This window comes from Eubalaena glacialis, chromosome 11 (genome assembly GCF_028564815.1).
Source record: "Eubalaena glacialis isolate mEubGla1 chromosome 11, mEubGla1.1.hap2.+ XY, whole genome shotgun sequence".
Taxonomy (NCBI): Eukaryota; Metazoa; Chordata; class Mammalia; order Artiodactyla; family Balaenidae; genus Eubalaena; species Eubalaena glacialis.
The window spans coordinates 94,856,907-94,876,655 of NC_083726.1; the positions used below are offsets into that span (position 1 = coordinate 94,856,907).

A 19,749-nucleotide genomic window follows, 5' to 3' on the forward strand; every position below is an offset into this window, starting at 1 on the left:
TTCATTCCTGGAATCACTTACTACATATAAGATCTAATATATACCATATATATTAGAAGAACTTAATTACAAGAATAATTTAAACATTCGGGATATTTGGGGGTTGTATTAGTAGGCTATCAAATAGTTGTGATTAATCTAGAAATGGTTCTTGGAGGAGTTCGGTGTTAAATTGTGATCCAAAGGGGGATATAGTATCAAAGAACAGAGGAGAGATTCTCCGCAGTAGGAGTTGGCCCCAGGAATATTCCGAGGATGCCCATAGTAGCAACAGAAGAGGTGGTACTGTGACAGGCAGTGAGAGCAAATGGGACTTTCCTAGCCTTGAAGACAGTGAACCAGACGTTTTAGAGTTGGGATTCAGAAAACAGTTGCTAGTGGTCCAGAAGGCGGTCATGATGAGGTGATGATGAGCACATGACAGAGCTGAAGCAGTAAGCATGGAAACAAATTGACTCTGTTGTCTACATTAACTATTAATTTTGAATTACTAGAGGTGAAAAATCCAGTGAAAAGGAGATGTCGTCAGACCAGGTGTGACAAAGTAACAAAATGGAGAAAGGATTTGATGATAGGTCAGAACTCCTATCATAGGAGGGTCAGGTTCCTAGAATTAAAGATCTTTCTAGATGATTTAATAGGAAATAAAGGCCAAATTGTGAGGGGGGGCATCTATGTTCTTCTCTTGGTAATTAGTCCCTTCTCTATACTTTGCGCATTATTTTATTATCTTTATTGTCTATACTTATGTGTGAAAGTCATTCATTCACCTATTTGTTCAACCGTTACTTACTGAGCATCTACTAAGTGCTAGGGTATTGCAGTGAACGAAAACAGACAAAAAACACTTCCATCATGGAACTTATTTTCCAGCATACATAGAATGTCAAATGATGACTATGGGGAAAAATAAAGCAGAGAAGAGGAATGTGGATGCCTGGCTAGTGGGTGGGTATGTTCCCTTACCTTAGTCATACTGGGTGGGAAACACAACATAAGTGTAGTCTTAACATTTTTCCTGAAAAGTTTGTATTGAGCACACAGAGCTCCTCTTACCCTTCCTTTCTTTCTCCCTTGGTTGTCTCATCTGATGCTCTGGCTTTCATTGTTCATTTTATGTCATTTATCCTTGGACTAGTAGAGTTATGTCTTGAATACTCTGTTTGGAATTTCCAGCTTCCTACCTAACATCCCAACATTGGTTGTTCTGTAGGCATCTTAAACTCAACACATCCAAAATCAAATACATCCTCCCTTTAAAATCTCTTCCTTCTATTTTTTTTCCTCTTGATTTAGTGATATTACCTTAAACTTGGTCATTCAAGTCAGAATATCGAGTCGTCCTTGATTCCTCCTAAATTGGTACCTCTAATTGGACATCAAGCCCTCTTCAGTTTCTACTCCAGAGTCCTCTTCAATCTTTATTATTCATACATTCAATTATTCTGTGAACTTTAGTTGAATGCCTACTGTTTTCCAGCTACTATGCCAGGTGCTGGTAAAACAAGAATAAATCAGACAAAGTAGTAGAGCCTAAGACAGAAACAGACAAATTTTCATAGCAAAGACACAGAGAGGATCAACCAAGGGAGTCAGAGCTGTGGCAGTGGTTGAGTTGGCTCTTGGAGAAGGAATTCCTGTAAAGTGGGAAAGAGACTAGATGGGGGTGTAGAGTTTTCAGAGGAGTTGGTGTGTTTGGAGAATGGTGAGAAAGTCAGAGTGACTACAAGACATGTGCACAGAGTAGATAGTCAGTGCATGAGTCTGAGGGCGACTTCAAGTTCACTGGTGGACAGGGACTTCATTAACAGAGGGGAAGAAGAAGGGCTAAAGAAACAAATCTTTGATGAGTTGAGTTTGAGATGCCCATAAGTTATCCAGGAGGCAGCAGGAAATAGAATCTAACGTTGAGAAGAAGGGTCAGTACTGGGGATAAAGATCGAGAACTCATCAGCGTGATGATGGTTGAAACCATGGGAATGGATGATCAAGCTTAGAGAGCAAGACCCAGTGAAGATGAAAGACAACCAGTTTCCCTCCCTTATATCCCTCCTCCCCTGTCCTAGCCCCCCGGACTCCTACCCTTAGCCTCTTCTCCCACAGTCTTCCTCTAAATCCTGGCACAGGGAGTTACTTAAAGCACAGCTCCCACTATGCTAGGCTCACTCAAAAATCTTCAGCATAAAGCACAGACTCCTTAGCTTTGTGTTTAACACTTTTCATGGTTTGTGCCAAATGTACCATTTCATCTTCATTTCCGAGTGTTCCCTCCTGGCCACACCAGAGGAATTGACAGTCCCCCAAACAGGGCATTTGCTCTCATCTCTAGCTTTGCTGTGCTATTTCCTCAGCCCAGAGGCAAAAGAACATGGCTTTGGAGTCAGGAATATTTTTATTTAAATACTGGCTGACTTTTCCGCTAAATAGAGGTGTTAACTTGAGCAATTACTTGAATCCCTCTGAATCTCTTTCCTCACATGCTAAAAGGTCAGATCAGATTATTGTAATTATTATAGCATATTTGGACATCTTTATAGTTGTCAGCATAAATAGGTGCTCAATAAAAATTAAGTACCTTTTCTTGCCGTTCATCTCTTCTCCACTTGCCATGATCATGTTTCATAGGCCAGACATTTAAACTTTTATGCCTCCTTGAAACCTTTTAAAATGTACCTGGTCAGAACTCATTTTGTCCTCCTTTATGTTTCCTTGGCAGATTATATCACTTCAGAATATAAAGTAAGTTGTCTGTTTCCTCTCCCATATTATAGGTTAATTGATGGTAGACATTATCTTTATAGTCCTATGTACCTTGCAACAGGTAGGAAATTGTTTGAATTGAATTCTAGGAGAAAGCTACTTTAAAATTTTCTCCTTCTTTTTGGTAATAACTCTGTTGAGGTACAATTCACATACTGTATGATTCACCCACTTAAAGTGTATAATTCAGTGGGTTTAGTATATTCAGAGTTGTCCATCCATCATCACAATCAATTTTAGAACATTTTCATTGCCCTCAAAAGAAACCTCATACCCTTTAGCCATCACTGCTCCCTTCCTTCCCACCAAACCTTCCATCCTCCTCAGCCCTAGGCAACCATTGATCTACTTTCTGTTGCTATAGATTTGCTTATCCTGGACATTTCATATAAATGGAATCATATAATATGTGGTCTTCTGTGACTTGCTTCTTTCACTTGGTATGTTTTCAAGGTTCATGTTATAGCATGTATCAATACTTCCTTTCTTTTTATTGCAGAAAAATATCCACTGTATGGATATACCATATTTTGTTTATCTTTTTATCAGTTGATGAACATTTGGGTTGTTTCTACTTTTTGGCTATTATGAATAATGCTGGATATTCATGTACATGCTTTTGTGTCGACATATGTTTTTCTTTTGTGTATATACCTAGGAGTGGAATTGCTGGTACACATGGTAACTCTATGTTCAACCTTTTGCGGAACTGCCAAGCTATTTTGTAAAGTTGCACTATCTTACATTTCCATCAGTAGTGTAGGAGGGTTCCAAGTTATCCATGTCATCATCAACATTGCTATTATCTGTTTTTGATTATAGCCATCCTAGTGGAACAATATTTTATGAGTGACATATTCTTTTTTTTCTTAAAGCAATGAGAATTTATTGAAACAATACATGAGCAATTTAAGATAAGAGGTGCAGTAAGCAAAGAACCATCATGGAGAGCCAGATGCTATTCATGAAACTAAAGCAAGACCCTCAGCCCCACCATACACTATTACCCAACAACTTTTTTCTCAGCTTCCCCTTTCTCTCTGTCTAGAATGGCTTCCCTATTCTAATTGCCTCTCTCTACTTGCTGCTCTACCTCCTGCTTTCTGCCAGCTCACAGCTTCTACTGCCTCATTGCTTTCTGCTTATATCCTACTCTTTCTGCACCTCTTCAATTCTGTTATATTCTTAGTGACATATTCTTAATTCATTCAATTAATATTTTATTCAGTGCAGACAATGTAGCAGGCAATATTCTAAGCTATTGGGACCATTGGTGAAGAAAAGAGACACATATATCTGCCCATGGACATGCAATAAATAATCAACATAATAAGCTCATATCTAAGTTCCTGGATAAAATGATATTCCTTTTTTCTGTGCCAATTAGCAGGCTGGATTTTTCTTGCACAATCATTTTTACCTCTGTAATTGAGACTTGTGGTCCAGTTTAATAGAACACCTTTGATATGGCTATATTCAGTCTGTTAAGAGGTGATAAGCACTCTAGGAAAAGGAAGGGGACAAGGAAAGAGTGATCAAAAGTATTGGCAAAACGGAAGAGACAGGCTATAGGATTAAATAAAGTGATCAAGTTAAGCCACATTGAGAAGGTGAGATTTGAGAAAAACTGGAAGGTAAGTGAGTTAGTCAAAGAGATACCAGAGAGAAGAGGGTTGTGGGCAGAGGAAACAGCCAGTTCAAAGGCCCTGAGGCAGGGGTCTGGGTGCGAGGAACAGCAGGGAAGCCATTGTGGCTGGATGAGAGTTAGCAAGGGAGAAGATAGAGGGAGACAAAGTTAGAGAGGCTGGAGGGCCACATCACTTAGGGCTTAGCAAAAAGATATTGCATGGGATGTAGTTAAACTCAACAATTATTCAATGTTTTTCCAAACTTTGAACTTAACTGGGCATCCTGTATTTTCCCCGGCAACCCTACTTGTAGGGCATTGTAAGAACTTTGACCTTTATTCTGAGGAGGTGAGGAGCCACTGCAGGGTTTGGCACAGAGGAGGGACACCATCCTACTCGGGTTTTTAAAGGATCACTCTGGCTGCTGTGTTGAGAATAGGCCACAGAGAATAAAGGTGGAAACAAGGGGTCTGGAGATTATTTGGGTAATCCAGATGAGGCATGATAATGGCTCAGACCAGAGTGGTAACCATGGAGGTGGTGAGAAGCAATCAGATTCTGGGTATATGTTGAAGGTAGAGCCAAAAGAATTTCAACATGAATTGGATGTGGCATGTGTGAGAGAGAGAGAGAGGATTCGAGGGTGACTCCTAGACTTTTGGCTTGAAAACTGGAAGAACGGAGTTGTCATGGAATGAAAAGAGAACATGGGTGGAGCAGCTTTGGGGGAGAGTACTGGATTTTATTTGAAGCATGCTGAGCTGTTGATAGGTCAAGTAAGATGAGGCATAGCCATCAGCCAGCCAAATTTTATGGTATTTCCCGTAAAAATATCCAATAATATAATTTAAAGGGTCACGCCTTCGTTGGGGACAGGTTTTTTACTTATTGTACTTTGCATCTTATTGTTTAAAGGGTCTTCTTCATGCCTAAATGGCCAAATAACCTTTTTTTTAAAAAAAAAAAATATGTTTAGGAAAAGAGTAGCCAGGTTTGGAATTCAATTTCCAGATTTCTCCTCCAGTATCTGAACTGCAAAACCAGACTGAATCCCGACATCCCATTTTACTTGGCAGTATAATTCATTTTTCCATAGATGTTTTTCTTCATCTCCATTCATTTCCTTTCATCTACCCTTCAACCTTTGAGAGAAAAGAATCTTACTACCCAGTAAGATTACTTCTCAGTGTCCTTCCAGAGGCTAAAAATATGCCCTGGAAATTGAGCAGACCTTCCCCTCCCCAAAATGCTTGGAACACAGTAGTCTAAGGGGTGGAATGAGCCTGTGAGTCCTTATTGCTCTCGGAGCCCAGATCTCTGTGGACATTCATTTGCCCTTCACTGATTACAAGTGGTTTTGAAGAGATGACTGTTAACTGCCTTTTCTCTTTTTACCCAAGTTTCTGGTTAAAATGACATTTTCTTTCTGCCCTGATTAGCAAGCGTGCTTTTTCTTGCACAATCATTTTGACTTCTTTTTCTTAGACTTGCGGTCCAGTTTAATTTGACAATTTTGATACAGCTATATTTAAAATTGTCTGCAAATTTTACATCTATAATAGGACTGTGCATTTCTAAGGATCCACAGGAAAGAAATTAAAAACTGACTTTTTTTCTGGAGGTCTTATATACTACATTGTTTTTATTCATAACATTTTAAATTGTCATGCTCTTTCAGAAAGCATTTTTTCACAATAATTATTATGTTTTGTTTTTATGCCAAGAAGTGAGTGCTGATTAAATTACACACATTGTGTCTCCTGTGATTTGCAGGACTCGAGAGGGACAAGTTTGATAATAAAACGGTTTCTTTTGAGGAGCACATCAAGTCAGAACACAATATGTGGCATTATTTGTACTTCCTAGTCCTGGTGAAGGTGAAAGACCCAACTGAATACACCGGACCTGAAAGTTACGTGGCTCAAATGATTGTGGTGAGTGAGAAGAGGGTTTGCATCTGTGACTATGTTGCATTTTATCTGCTTTCACCTTCCCTACCCTACCTTTCTCCCAGAACATAAAGTTTCTAGCAATCATTTTGTTAACTTTTAAATAGGACTGGCAGTCATTGAAGAACCCCTATCCTGGCTAAATCATTGGTTCCTAGCGGACTTCTTGGTTATACAAGCCAAATCTAAGCCTCAGGTGTGCAGATGGTATTTCCTGGAGAATTCTCTGTGCAGTGAATTCAGTCCTGTCTGTCATCCTCTGACCTCATGCCTCCTGTCATCACTAATGTCTCAATTCCCCAAACCTGGAGCTTTGCCATTGGCAAAAGGAGATTCATACTTTAAGAAATTCCTTGAATTTCAGAAATTAAGGATTTAAGCAATTAAATTGTGTTTGGGGAGAGGATAATGTTCAGTCCCAATGGGAGAGCATTAGCTTTTTGTCAGCACACATTTTGGATAGATTGACTGGTGTTGCTGATGGATTTGCACTGATCCTGCATCCAGTTGCTTGTAACTCCTCCTTAAGATCAGTAGCATTGCACAGAGGGCGTGGTTGTCCATGATTTGAACTTTCTTCTGCTTCACAGAAGATTAAAACTAACAGGCTGAAAGAGAAGTCAAAGTTACAACTTTCTTGTATCCATGATACACAATTAGGGAGTGAGTATCATTGAATCTGATATAAATTCTTGTGTATAAACATAGCCATATATTGGATATTTTCTCAAAAATCATCCTCCAAAATTGTGTTAATAACTATTTGAGAATGAGACCTTGGAAGAGTCATGACCCTCTTTGATGCTCAGTCCCAAGGATAACATTTAGTAAACACCAAAGTGTCAGAAGAGCCAGGTAACAGTGGGTCTTATGTCTTCCCCTCTGCGAACTTATCATCCACTTAGGAAGACATAAACTACAATATAGGGAAAAACCAAAGAACATTTTCAGAGGCTAACATCTCACTAAGTACAGGTTAATATTGCAGTAGTTTACCTCACCTGACAATATTTATGTGTCACAGGAGAGCTACATGTAAATTGAATTTTTATAATTCAGCATTTTCCATCCTATCTTATTGACGTGCATTCTACCGTAAGTTATTTTCTCTCCATTCTTCATATGACAGTGGGCAGAACCTAACATTGTTTCTTTTTCTCCACAAATCCTTTTCTGCCCTCTCTCCCTTCTACATTAGGAAAAAAGGTAATCATTTTGAGGCTATGCGCTCACAGTCATCATTTATACAGTCTTCATCTCAAGATGCTCAGAGACTGTGTGAAACATTTTGTTTCTTCTTGCTAGGGGAGAATCATGTACAGCATTGCATTTAAAATGTGACCTCACACTGCTAGATTTTACCAAAGTTTGACTAAATTGAATTAATATGTATTTGGCAGGCATCCATTATGTCCCTTGGAATAAAAGATTGCAGGGAATACGCTGAAGAGTCTGAAATGTCCCTTCTGTGCCAAGGGATTTAGAGCTTACTAAGAAGAGGAGGGGGGCAATAAACCCAAAGTAGAACAAGCTAAGTTCCCCAGGAGTGGAACAGATGGAAGTCTGGGAAGGCTTAAAGATGTAAAGTGACATCCAACTGGAAGGTGGTGGAGGGGAATTGCGGTGTGTGTGTGTGTGTGTGTGTGTGTGTGTCTGCGTGTGCATTACATGAGACAGGGTAGAGTTTGTGCAGATGGGGAGTGTCTGCTGGATTAAGAGTGAGTTCCTGTAAGAAGGAGCAGCCTGAACAAAAGCATAGAAATGGGACATTCAGACACTCAGGGGATAGTTAGTTGCCCGGTTTCACTGGTATGCAGTTTACTTGTCAGGAAGTTCTGAGAGATATGACCCAAAAAGTAGATTGGACTTTTGACAAGAAGTGTAGGTATTTGGACATTATTTTCTCTCAGCAGTGGGAAGCCACCGAAGATTGTACCTAAGGGAAGAATGTGGCCTGGGGAACAGTGCTCAGGAAGTGGTGTGTCGGCTGGTTCGGAGAAGGGAAAGATGAAGTCAGAGGTGGTACTTGGCAGTTGGTGAGATTAGGAGGTGGGTGTGGAGGAGCAGAGGAAGGGAAGGACTGCGAGATGAGACAGAGGCTCCCGACACCGTGAGCTGGGTCATTGGGAGAAAGGTGGTGAACGGTTTCAGAAAGTCTCTGTTAGGAGGAGAAACCAGTCAGAGAAGAAGACTTGTGAATTCTGAAATGAGACCGGAGTCCGAGTCATGGGAGGGCCGGTGTAGTGACAACAGCATGGGCCTTACAGCCAGAAAGATCTGAACTCCAACACTGGCTCTAGCACGTATCTGCTGTGTGGTCTTGATGTCTTGGGTGAGTCTTCATACCTCCCTGAGACTCTGCCTCCTCACCTAAAAGGCAGAAAGTTGGTGTGAGATCAGTGAGATGACATGTAAAAAGTGTCCAGCTCGGGACTTCCCTGGTGGTCCAGGGGTAAAGAATCCACCTTCCAATGCAGGGGACGAGGGTTCGATCCCTGGTCAGGGAGCTAAGATCCCACATGCCGTGGGACATCTAAGCCCACGCACCACAACTACTGAGCTCGTGCGCCTCAACGAGAGAGCCTGCGTGCCGCAACGAAAGATCCCACATGCCTCAACAAAGATCCCGTGTGCCTCAGCTAAGATCCCGTATGTTGCAACTAAGACCCGACGCAGCCAAAAAAATAAAGAAAATAAAATAAATAAATTTTTTTTTTTAAAAGTGTCCAGCTCATGATAGATACTCAGTAATTGACAGTTTTCAGTGGGATCATCCACATGGAATGACAGTTGAAGCAAGTCCTTCTAATCATAACATTCACCGCCACCGAACTAATTCTATTCTACATTATATTCGAAGCTACGCTAATCCCCACCCTTATTATTATTACCCGCTGAGGTCAGCAAGAGTTGGGAGAAGGGAGAAGTGCAGAGAGAGGAGAAGACAAAGCCAGAGACAGAACCTGGGAGAATCTCCCATTTAGGAAAAAAGAGAAAGACAAGTAAAATAAGTAGAAAAGAAGACACTGAAAAGTGTAGAAGAAGAACCAGGCAATGGAGTGTGTTAGAAGCCAAGAGATGAGAATTTCCGTGTCAGAGTTCACAGCATCAATTGCTGCACAGAGGAGACAGGTCCAAGCCTTTGGATTTTGTGATAAGGAAATCACCAGGTGACTTTCACTGTGAGAGAAGACTGCTGCGAAAATGTTGACCCATCTTTAGCTTTCACATTAAGACCCGCATTTTGCCGGGCTCTTGTGCTTGAATTTTTAAGACATACTGATCCGTGTGTCTATCCATCCTCTCCTGTCAGAACTCTCTCCAGAACCAGGACAGGAGGGAGGAGAGCCCACAAGCTTATTCCAACATGAACTGTCTCATTCTCATCCAAGCAGTGCACACCCAAGAGAACAGGCACTGGTCCTGGATTTTAATGGGCAGGAGAAGGAGGAGTGATATTAAACTTTGGAAAGATGGAAACAAAAAGTCACTTGCCGGTAAGAGTGTTCATTTACTGAAATAGCCTTTTTGGAAAACTTCTAAAAATCTGTAGTTGATGAACGCAATTTGGAAAATCTGTTACTCCAAGCTCCTTGGAGATTATGGCCTCCTAATCTTGATCCTCCTAGAGAGAGAAGATTTTAGAGCACATGGCAAGTTGAAGCATGTCTGTAGCTCAATTCAGAGACTACATTTTCTCTCCCTCCAGGTCAAAGGTACATATACACACACACACACACACACACATATATATACATACCACATCTTTATCCATTCATCTGTCGGTGGGCATTTAGGTTGCTTCCGTGTCCTGGCTATTGTAAATAGTGCTGCTATGCACATTGGGGTGCATGTATCTTTTCAAATTATAGTTTTCTCTGGATATATGCCCAGGAGTGGGATTGCTAGATCATATGGTAGTTCTATTTTTTAGTTTTTTAAGGAACCTCCATACTGTTCTCCATAATGGTTGTACCAATTAACTCATGTTTTTGTTAACATAATAATTGTCGTGACACAAAAAATAATTGTAAGTTTCTTGAAGGCCACAACCAGGAATATAGTAGCTTTTGTTCTGTGTAAGACCAGGGCAGATGATAGCTATAATATATATTAAAAGCAATTCGATAGGCACTGAGTGCCTCTTATATGCTAGCAGCTGTGCTGTGGGTTTGATACGTAAGGATAAATAAGAAGTAGTCTCTTCCCTCAGGAAGCTCAAAACGTTTATTGAATGAGTAAATAAAATAATGAGTGAATTAACAAATGAACGGTTTATTCTTAGCCCTCTGGTAGTTGGACATAATTTACGGAAAGATACACCAAAACAGCTGCAGGAGTTGAGAACATGAATTTCTCATTAGGCAAATGTCATCTTTCCCCTCTTTTAAAATCGGAAGATAAAGACGCAGCAGGAACGTTATGCCACCTGAACCAAGTATAATGAATGCAATATTAAAAATCGGATGGCTGATTTGAGAGACAGGCAATTTAATCCCTCTGTTGTCTCTCTCAGTATTTCTGAAGCCCGACCCATCCCATACATGCACAAATCCTCAGGGGTGCCCCTGAAGCTGCTGTCCTAGCAGAGGGGCAAGCATGCACATTGGTGGGTTGTTCAGCATAATTCACCCTTCAGAATGAATTCTTCCTTGCATAATCTATTAAGGCCTCAGAAAGAGAGGGATTGTCCTTTTAATGAGATAGAAAAGAAATGTAGTCACCCAGAAGGAAGGAAAAGAGCTAAGAATTTTCCAGATGTTGTTTTCTGTGTCTGGAACTCAAAATCAATCTTGTTTAGTTAAACCATATTTTTGAGCCATAACTGTTGGAGGGGGGATATATTTGGGCTCATGAAAGACATCTAAGATTTATATGTACCCCTCCTGCATTAGCACCGTTTGCCAACTTAATTTCTGTATTATTGTCATGTGTCATAATTATGAAATTATATGTTCTGATCCTATTATTTCCAATTTACGCTAATTGTGTAATTAGATCAATTGCTAATTGATCTAATTAAGCCAATTATGTAACTGCTCAATCTTTAAAACCTATTCTAAAGACGTTAGAAAAGGGGCTTCCCTGGTGGCGCAGTGGTTGAGAATCTGCCTGCCAATGCAGGGGACACGGGTTTGAGCCCTGGTCTGGGAAGATCCCACATGCTGTGGAGCAACTAGGCCCGTGAGCCACAACTACTGAGCCTGCGCGTCTGGAGCCTGTGCTCCGCAACAAGAGAGGCCGCGATAGAGGCGCGCGCACTGCGATGAAGAGAGGCCCCCACTTGCCGCAACTAGAGAAAGCCCTTGCACAGAAACGAAGACCCAACACAGCCGTAAATAAATAAATAAATAAAATTTAAAATTAAAAAAAAAAAAAAAGACGTTAGAACATAATAAGACACTTTTAAAATGCTTACATTTCAAGGCAAGCTGGGGGCGGGAGGTTGTAGCTTCAGAATGCACAATTAAGAAGGAAATGTCTACATTCAAGGAGACGCCACCTCTACTGTCCACATTTTAAATCCAGACGTGTCTTCAATTTAAGAGGGATCTTTTTCAGTTCCCATCTCTGGATTTCATTTTTGTTGTGGGACCTATCCTCTACATTATCCTAATTTCCTATTTAGTATTCGTACTATAATCCATGAGTTACCACATATTTGTGCACGTTAACGTCTTTCTAATTCTCTTCTTATTTTGAAAATAGAGATAGAAATGGTGAATATTTAACAGTGTGGCTGTACACAGAGTCTTCATCTCAAAGACTGTCCTCAGCGCCGGAAGTGAGGGTGGAAGGATTTGGGCCAAATTGTTTTAAATGAGATTCGGATGGAAGTGGGATGGGGAATAAGGTCGAGGGCAGGCACTTGAGGCGTGGGCTCTCAGAGGTCACTGACTGCTTCCTGAATTGATCAGAAACCGAATCTGCTGGTGTGCAGGTTAATAGTCCTCAAAGTTCAAGAAGCTAAAGTGGCTCTTGTTAGTTTTTCTAATCAGTGTCTAAGGAGAAGCTCAGTGTCAAGGAAGGAACCTGGGCATCAGATTCTGAAGTTTGACTTCCTAGGTAGGATTCCCATTTACAAGATCGATGACTTATTCCCTCTGTACTTCACGTTACCCATCAATGAAGAAAGTGTAATCAGCCAGTCAGCACTCAGAATAGAATAAGATGAATTGTCTGGAACCTGGAGGCCTCCTGCTGTGCCAGACCCTGTCCCATTAGCTGCCAGATCATGGGGAGAAGGGGGAGGTAGGGATCCCAGGGAAAGAACCTGGGCAGAGAAGGCTGCAGGGTCATGGGGGCAGGGAGTGGGATTTGGAGGTCTTGGGACAGCAGGTAATTTGGCAACTGGGAAATACTGCAACAGTTTTAGCCACTAGTATAGCCATATCTATGCAAACCAGCTGAATATTGACCCTGTATATAACAAGACTTTCCTTGCAGAATTGCTACCAGGATTAAATCAAATCATGCATACTAACAGTGCTATGACTGATGGGACTTCCCTGGCGGTCCAGTGGTTAAGACTTCGCCTTCCAATTCAGGGGATGCAGGTTTGATCCCTGGTCGGGGAGCTAAGATCCCACATGCCTGTAGGCCAAAAAAACAAAACATAAAACAGAAACAATATTGTAACAAATTCAATAAAGACTTTAAAAAAATGGTCCACATCAAAAAAATCTTTAAAAAGAAAAAACAGTACTACGACTAATATAAATTGACATTCGATGAGTGCTATTTGCTGGATGCTACGCAGTTTGACATGCATGATCTCTTTAAAGGCCTTGTATCAACCCCGGGAGGCAGTCTGATGTGATTATCCCCATTCCACACATGAGGAAACTGAGGCTTAGGGAGGACACAGCCAGCAGAAGGGGACGCTGCGTCGGTTACGTGCGGGACACGTGCAAGTGGCCAGCCCGCGTGCTGTTGTTCTACGATGATGCCGTTAGTCGTGTAAAGCTAGCAGCAGTGCTTCCTGTGAGGGCGGGTGCCCAGCACAAACCTCATGCTCTACAGAAGAGGGACCACAAACGCGCCCTGCAGGCCGGGGCTGGGAGTAACCTGGCTGGGAGACAGGAAGTCAGCGGAGAAGCCTACAGTGGCAGGAAGGCCTGAGAGGAATACAGATATGAAAACGGTCCTCGGTCCTCGTTCAGATCTAGCTGGCAACTGCAAGCTTCCTGCAAAGATTAGAAGGGTTACAATGACAATTGTTACAGTTGCAGGCAAGAAAGAAGCAACAGGACGTTTCCATTTAATTTGACAAGCATTTACTGGGAAGACTATGCATGAGGCACTGATGGAAACAAGAATAAAACATCATCACTGCCCTTACAGAACCACAGTGGGCTAGAAAAGACAGCTATATTCACCAGAAACTATAGTGCCAATCAGAACTCCCATGAGAGAGATAATAGATGTTCAGACACACAGTAGCTGGAGAAATCTTAAAACAAATTATACCAGTACACCCCTGATTTATTAAAAGCCTTCAGTGGTACTTGGAATAAAATTCAGACTCTTCCCCACGGCCCCCTTATGCCATCTGGCCGCAGCCTACTTCACCAATTCCATTCCATCCCACCTTCCTTAGCCCAGGACAGTTCAACCACATTGGCCCTTTCCTTTTTCTTGAAAATGCCACATTTTCCCTCGTCAGTACCTTGGTGTGTGGATGCCTTCAATTTGCAGTGGTTGTCCCCCAGCTCCTTCCATGCCTGGCCCCCTCCCTGACACCCCCATTCTGGTTACTTTCTTTCCTATTACCCATTAGAGCACTTATATTCATCTGACCTAATATTGTTTTTATACTTATTGACATGTTTATTCCTCTCCACTACGACTCAGGCATTTACACACCTGTTTTGTTCACTGCTAATTCCCAGCCCCTAAATTCATGCCCAACACATAGTAGACACTCAGCATAGATCTGTTGAACAAAGTAAGTAAGACATTGAGGCACTGGAACCCAGGTGACAGGACAGCCCTTTCTGGCTGAAGGCTCCAGGGACAACTACACAGAGAAGATTAGGAGGAGAATTGGACCTTAAAAAATGAGGATTTTGTCAGAAGGGTTGGAGAGGAATATATTCCAGGTGAAGTGCGTATCTTTAAGGGAAAGTGTAAGCAGAGAAAAAGAAAGAAAACTAATTCAGTGTATACTATGTGCTAGCAGCTTTGCATGTTATCCTATTTAATTATACCCATTTTATGTTAATTGAGGCTCAGAGAAGCTTATTACTTATCCAAGGTTCTCAGTAAATAGGGCTTGAACCAGGATCCAAACACACATTTTCCTGGCACCTTTGTATATGATTTTACCTTTAGCTATTCCATCTCCTAGTGAAGAATCAAGTAGAACGACTAAGGTCAAATATATGTAAGTTCAGTGTTGGAGAAAAGGTAGGGAAAAAAACCCCAAACCCCAACCAAAAGACATCCTTTGGAAGGAGGAAATCTCTTTCTGCTTCTCCAACACGTATTTTAAGGAATTAGAATCCTTAGTTGTTTGTTTTTTGTTTGTTTGTTTTGTTTTGAATAAATTTATTTATTTATTTTTGCTGTGTTGGGTCCTCATTTCTGTGCGAGGGCTCTCTCCAGTTGCGGCGAGCGGGGGCCACCCCTCATCGCGGTGCACGGGCCCCTCACTATCGCGGCCTCTCTTGTTGCAGAGCACAGGCTCCAGACGCACAGGCTCAGTAGTTGCGGCCCACGGGCCCAGCTGCTCCGCGGCACGCGGGATCCTCCCAGACCAGGGCTCGAACCCACACCCCCTGCACCGGCAGGCGGACTCTCAACCACTGCACCACCAGGGAAGCCCCCAGAATCCTCAGTTTTTAAGCTGCAATAGTTGAGGTATGATCCAGAATGCCTTAAAACTGCAAACCAATAAATCTTTTTCCATCAGTTAGATTTGTTCATCCAATAAACGCAGGCTCACAGGCTGAGTGCTTACCGTGCTCCAGGCACTGGGCTGCCTAGGGATTCAAGGTTGAGGCAAATACCGTAACTTCCTTCAGGAAACATTGGTGGAATACAGCAGAGAAATCAAATAAAGGGTGGTGATGGCCCAGTGCAGCTGTGGAGCCTGCTGCAGAGCAGACAGCCTGGGCAGGGAGGCTTCATGGGGTCAGGCCTGGATGCTTGGGTGAGTCAGTAAATGAGGATGGAGCAGGTGGAGGGAGCAGGTCAGCCTGTCTAGGGAGAGAGTGAGCCTGTCCAGGAGGAAATGTAACTAGGAGCCTGATCACAAGGTCCTTGTGTGCTCGGAAGTCTTTACCCCAAAAGCTAAGGGAAGCCCTTCAGAGATATTAAACCAAAGAGACAAGGTCAGATGTGCATTTTAGAAAGTATGTTCTATAACAGTGTAGGAAACGTATTCAAGGGGGCCTTCCTGGAGCAAGGCAAAAAAGAAAAAAACGGGTAGAAAGATTTCATTTCCTAGCAACAGTGATGAGAGCTGGTATGAAATGCCACTGCGCATTGAGGGGAAGTGATGAGTATGAAAAGATTCAGGCAGAAGACTCACCGAAGGCAAGAGGAAAGAGGTTTCAGTCTCTGGCCTTGGATAGTTGGGAGTACTGGGTTGAGCAGTGGGGCCCAACCCAACTCCTAGGGGTTCCTCAAGGGCCAGCTGAGGAGATGTGATGATAGTGTCCAAGTGCACAGGAACAATTTGCACGTCTAAGTGCATATGTCCAATAAGAAACTGAATAGATGGGTCTCCAATTCCCACAAGGAGTTAGAAAAGATCAACTACCACAGGGGGAAGATTTCCAGAACATAGAGCAGTGCCTGGTATATAGTAGATACTGAATACAAATTTGTTAAATGATCATAAAATTTATACACCAGTGGAGTATACTTGATAGGCGAAATCACAGATTTGGATGAAACTCTCCAAGGGAAACTATACAGAGTGAGTAAATCAGAGAAACATGCTCTTAGACAGACGGACACGAAACTGTAACTGTTATTTAATACTGATAACAACAACTAATGATAATAATAATGTGTAGGTCCTACCACCCAGATTTTACTCATCAAAAAGTAGAACCAGCAAGGAGAAAAACAATTTTCATAGGGGGGCTCCAAAAGACGATTTTAACTTTTCATCAGCCAGCAAACCTAGAAGTGTTTTGGTCAATATGTGGATATCCTGTAACCCAACACTGATTAGTAAGCTTTAGTGTGGAATTATGCCGCAAACCCAAATGTTTAGAGCAAAGTGATTTGGGCTTTGTTCAATCTATAGAAGCCTCTCTGAAATGGTGACCCATCTTAAGGCATTTATTTGAAGCTTATAAAGGGATGCTCACATCTCTGATTCTCATAACCTTGATAAAAAGATTTCTTCCCACTGTGCCAATGAAAATTCTTGTTTCAAAGTTCTAGTCATTACCGTAAGATCTTGTTCAATTCTCAGTTGGCTTTCTGGAATAATAATGTTCACATTGTTAGGACTGATACATTTTACTCAGAAATTCTGGCTTTCTTCCAGAGAGTAACAGATGCCATCAAAATGTAAGTTGTGGGAATGAGAACTATATACTGTAAAGCCACACAGCTTCTGTCTAATGGTTTTTAATAGGCCAGCATAGCCTGTGCCACATCATGAGTAATTAGTCAAGATGGCAATTAAGCTGAAACACTACTCTTGTGTTAGGTAAGGTTATCAGGCAAGCTAGTTTCCATAGGATTTTGGACTAGTTTTATCTAAGGGAATTACTGAAAAATAATTGCTGAATTTTACAAAAATGATTTAGCACTTGTATTTCAAAGATGAGTCACGTAATGTCATGTTTGTGGAATCAGTTACTTTTAAGGGAGTTTCAAGATCAAGGTGTTTTGAAATAATAGCAACTAAGGTAAGTCACCCCAGCTCTGAGTCTTGTTTCCTCACCTGTAAATGGGGATCCTACCCCTCTTTGCCAGGATTCCTGTATGTATTCAACAAAACCACCTCCATCCTTGGGCCTAACGTGGTGTCTGGTTCCTGGTCATTGCTCAAGAAATGTTTGATCATTCCACTTCTACTTTAAATATTGGCCTCTTAAAATAATATGGCTACATTTAAATACTGTTTTGCAGATTCAGAGCATTCTTAAGCCTTTTAATGTTCAAACCCTTTTCCGATTCAGCATCATGTTTCTCTTAGAGGTCAGGCAATGGTCAACTTCATTTGTTCAATAAATACTACCTACCGTGTCGTAGGCACTGCGTTAGCCCCTGGAAAGGTGGGCAGAGAAGAGCAGGACAGGCGTGGCCTATCACGGAGTTTCCTGTTTAGAGCGGAAGGCAGATCCTAAACAAGTCACCACAGTTTTTACATAGTGAATGTTGCCACCAGGACAGGCCCGGCAGAGGGACCTTCCTATCTTGTGGCCTGACTCAAACTCAAGTCCATTTGCATTTGTTCCTTTGTTAAACTGAAAGTCAGGAGCTCACTTAAACATTTGAATGGCTTGAATCATTGAAACCATTTGAGTTCGACAAGTGATTTTAGGACAGATCTTGCCACAAAGAGGTATGGTGTGATGCCAGCAGGAGAGTGGACACGGGGACATCCCCAGAGAGGACACGGGGCAGGGCTGTTGTGGAAGGAGCGCAGGAGCTGCCACTGAGTCAGAACAAAAGTGCTGGGAGAACAGATTTTGTCTAGCTTACTTCAAGTTCCCCCTGGGGTCGGGGGGTGGCGTAAGCTTTGCCCTTATCTTGTCTCTGTGGAGGGAGCCACAAAGGAAGTCTGTTTCATTTCCAAAGGCTACATTTTAGGCTTCTTCACGTGAAGAACTTAACAGCATTTTTCAGTCATGTAATCACCTTTTTAATTTTTTCCCAACATTTGAAAAAGTTCCAATACAAAGCACACATTTCACTTTAGAAAGAATATCCTTCTGCATTGGTGTCCTGCTGTCATTATTAACTCTTAAGAAAGCATTCAAATTGTTTATGTCATTCTGTGAGATTATTGATTAGCATTTCAAACACAGCTGACATTAAAAAAAAAAAAAAACACCAGTTCACCAGGATTTGAAATTCAAAAATAGCCAAATTCAGGGGTGGTTTATTTGCAGAGGTACTTATAACTTGACAAAGAGATAATTACCCAGGAATTTTCTCTAGCTGGCTGGGTACCATGCTGTGATAGAAAGGCCCTTGGCCCTGGTTCTACCTGTGACTTTGAGAAGAGACTTGACTGCCAAGCACATCAACTCCCCATTCACAATGAGAATCTAAGTGGCTTCCAAAGTCTTTTCATCCTAGTTCTAAAATTCTGACAACTCTAATATTTAAAATATTTCTTTATACTAAATTTTGAGTATGTTAATGTTTGTTTTCTATTACAAGCCGGAAGCAGTTGTGGTAGGAATTTTGGAGTGGTCCGAATTTGACTGTTTCCGTTTTATTCACCGGGAGGACTGTGTGTGGACTGACCCCTCCCCCAACCCTTGCTGGAGTCTGGCTGTTAAATGGTAGATGGTCTACTGTCCACATGATGACACATCCATGCTGCTGGGATTCTCCAGAGGACAGCACTGGTTAGGACCAGACCATGAATTTTCCTCTAAGACTTGGAGCCTCACCTCTGGGAGAAAACTGAACTGTGGTTCCGGTCGGGGGTTGGGAAATTTCCACTGTCTCAGCTGCACCTGTGCTGCAGGGCCTCAGAGAATACCTGTTTCCTGAATGAGCACCTAGTACCATTTGGAAACACTAAACCCAGTTTGAAATATCATTTTAGCAGACAAAGACATAGTGCCAACAGATATATAGCAAGATAACTCATTTTACTGGAGGATGATAAGATGTATTGTTACTTAAGAAGATCATGCCTCCCTCACTTTGTTCTCTAGTGTCTAACTCATTTGTGCCCAAGTACCCAAGGATGAAATAAGAGTGTGGAGTGTTCAAAGGGAGTTACTGGAAGGAGGCTGTGTGTAAGAGAGACACAGCATGGCATGGTGTTTAGACACGGACTTGGGGGCTTATGCAGGTATTTTAACCTTCTTATGTCTCAGTTTCTTCATCTGAAAAATGGGTAATCATCCCTACCGCTAGGATTTTTATAAGGTTAAACAAGTTAATAGTTATGCAGTATCTGACGCAGAGTAAATGTTACATGAAAATTTAAAATATATATGAGTGTCTGGGGATCAGAATAGCATTTCAAGGCTCAAGAAATTATTATTATTTAACAACTTTTATATTTAGTGCCTACCATGTTTGTTGCAATGGGTTAGATCATATAGGAGAGCACAAATAAAGGACAGATGAATTCCCAGCCATCAAGAAGCTTGGGCCTAATTCGGAGAGCATAATGTGTGGTCATGAGGTTGGTTGATAACACCAGGTAGCAATGTTTGATGAGCTGCAGATGAGGAGCTCTCCTGCAAGTTAGGGAG

The 19,749-nt window shown here is 41.7% G+C and overlaps 1 protein-coding gene across 3 annotated transcripts in view; it reads left to right on the plus strand.

Moving 5' to 3' along the window:
* The window catches only part of ITPR2 (inositol 1,4,5-trisphosphate receptor type 2), a 521,178-nt gene that overhangs the window by 458,425 nt on the left and 43,004 nt on the right, over positions 1-19,749 (plus strand). For all 3 annotated transcript variants that reach the window (XM_061204256.1, XM_061204257.1, XM_061204259.1), the window contains one exon: positions 6,162-6,322. In XM_061204256.1, coding sequence (XP_061060239.1) covers positions 6,162-6,322 — 161 coding nt within the window. The remainder of the gene's footprint in view (positions 1-6,161; positions 6,323-19,749) is intronic.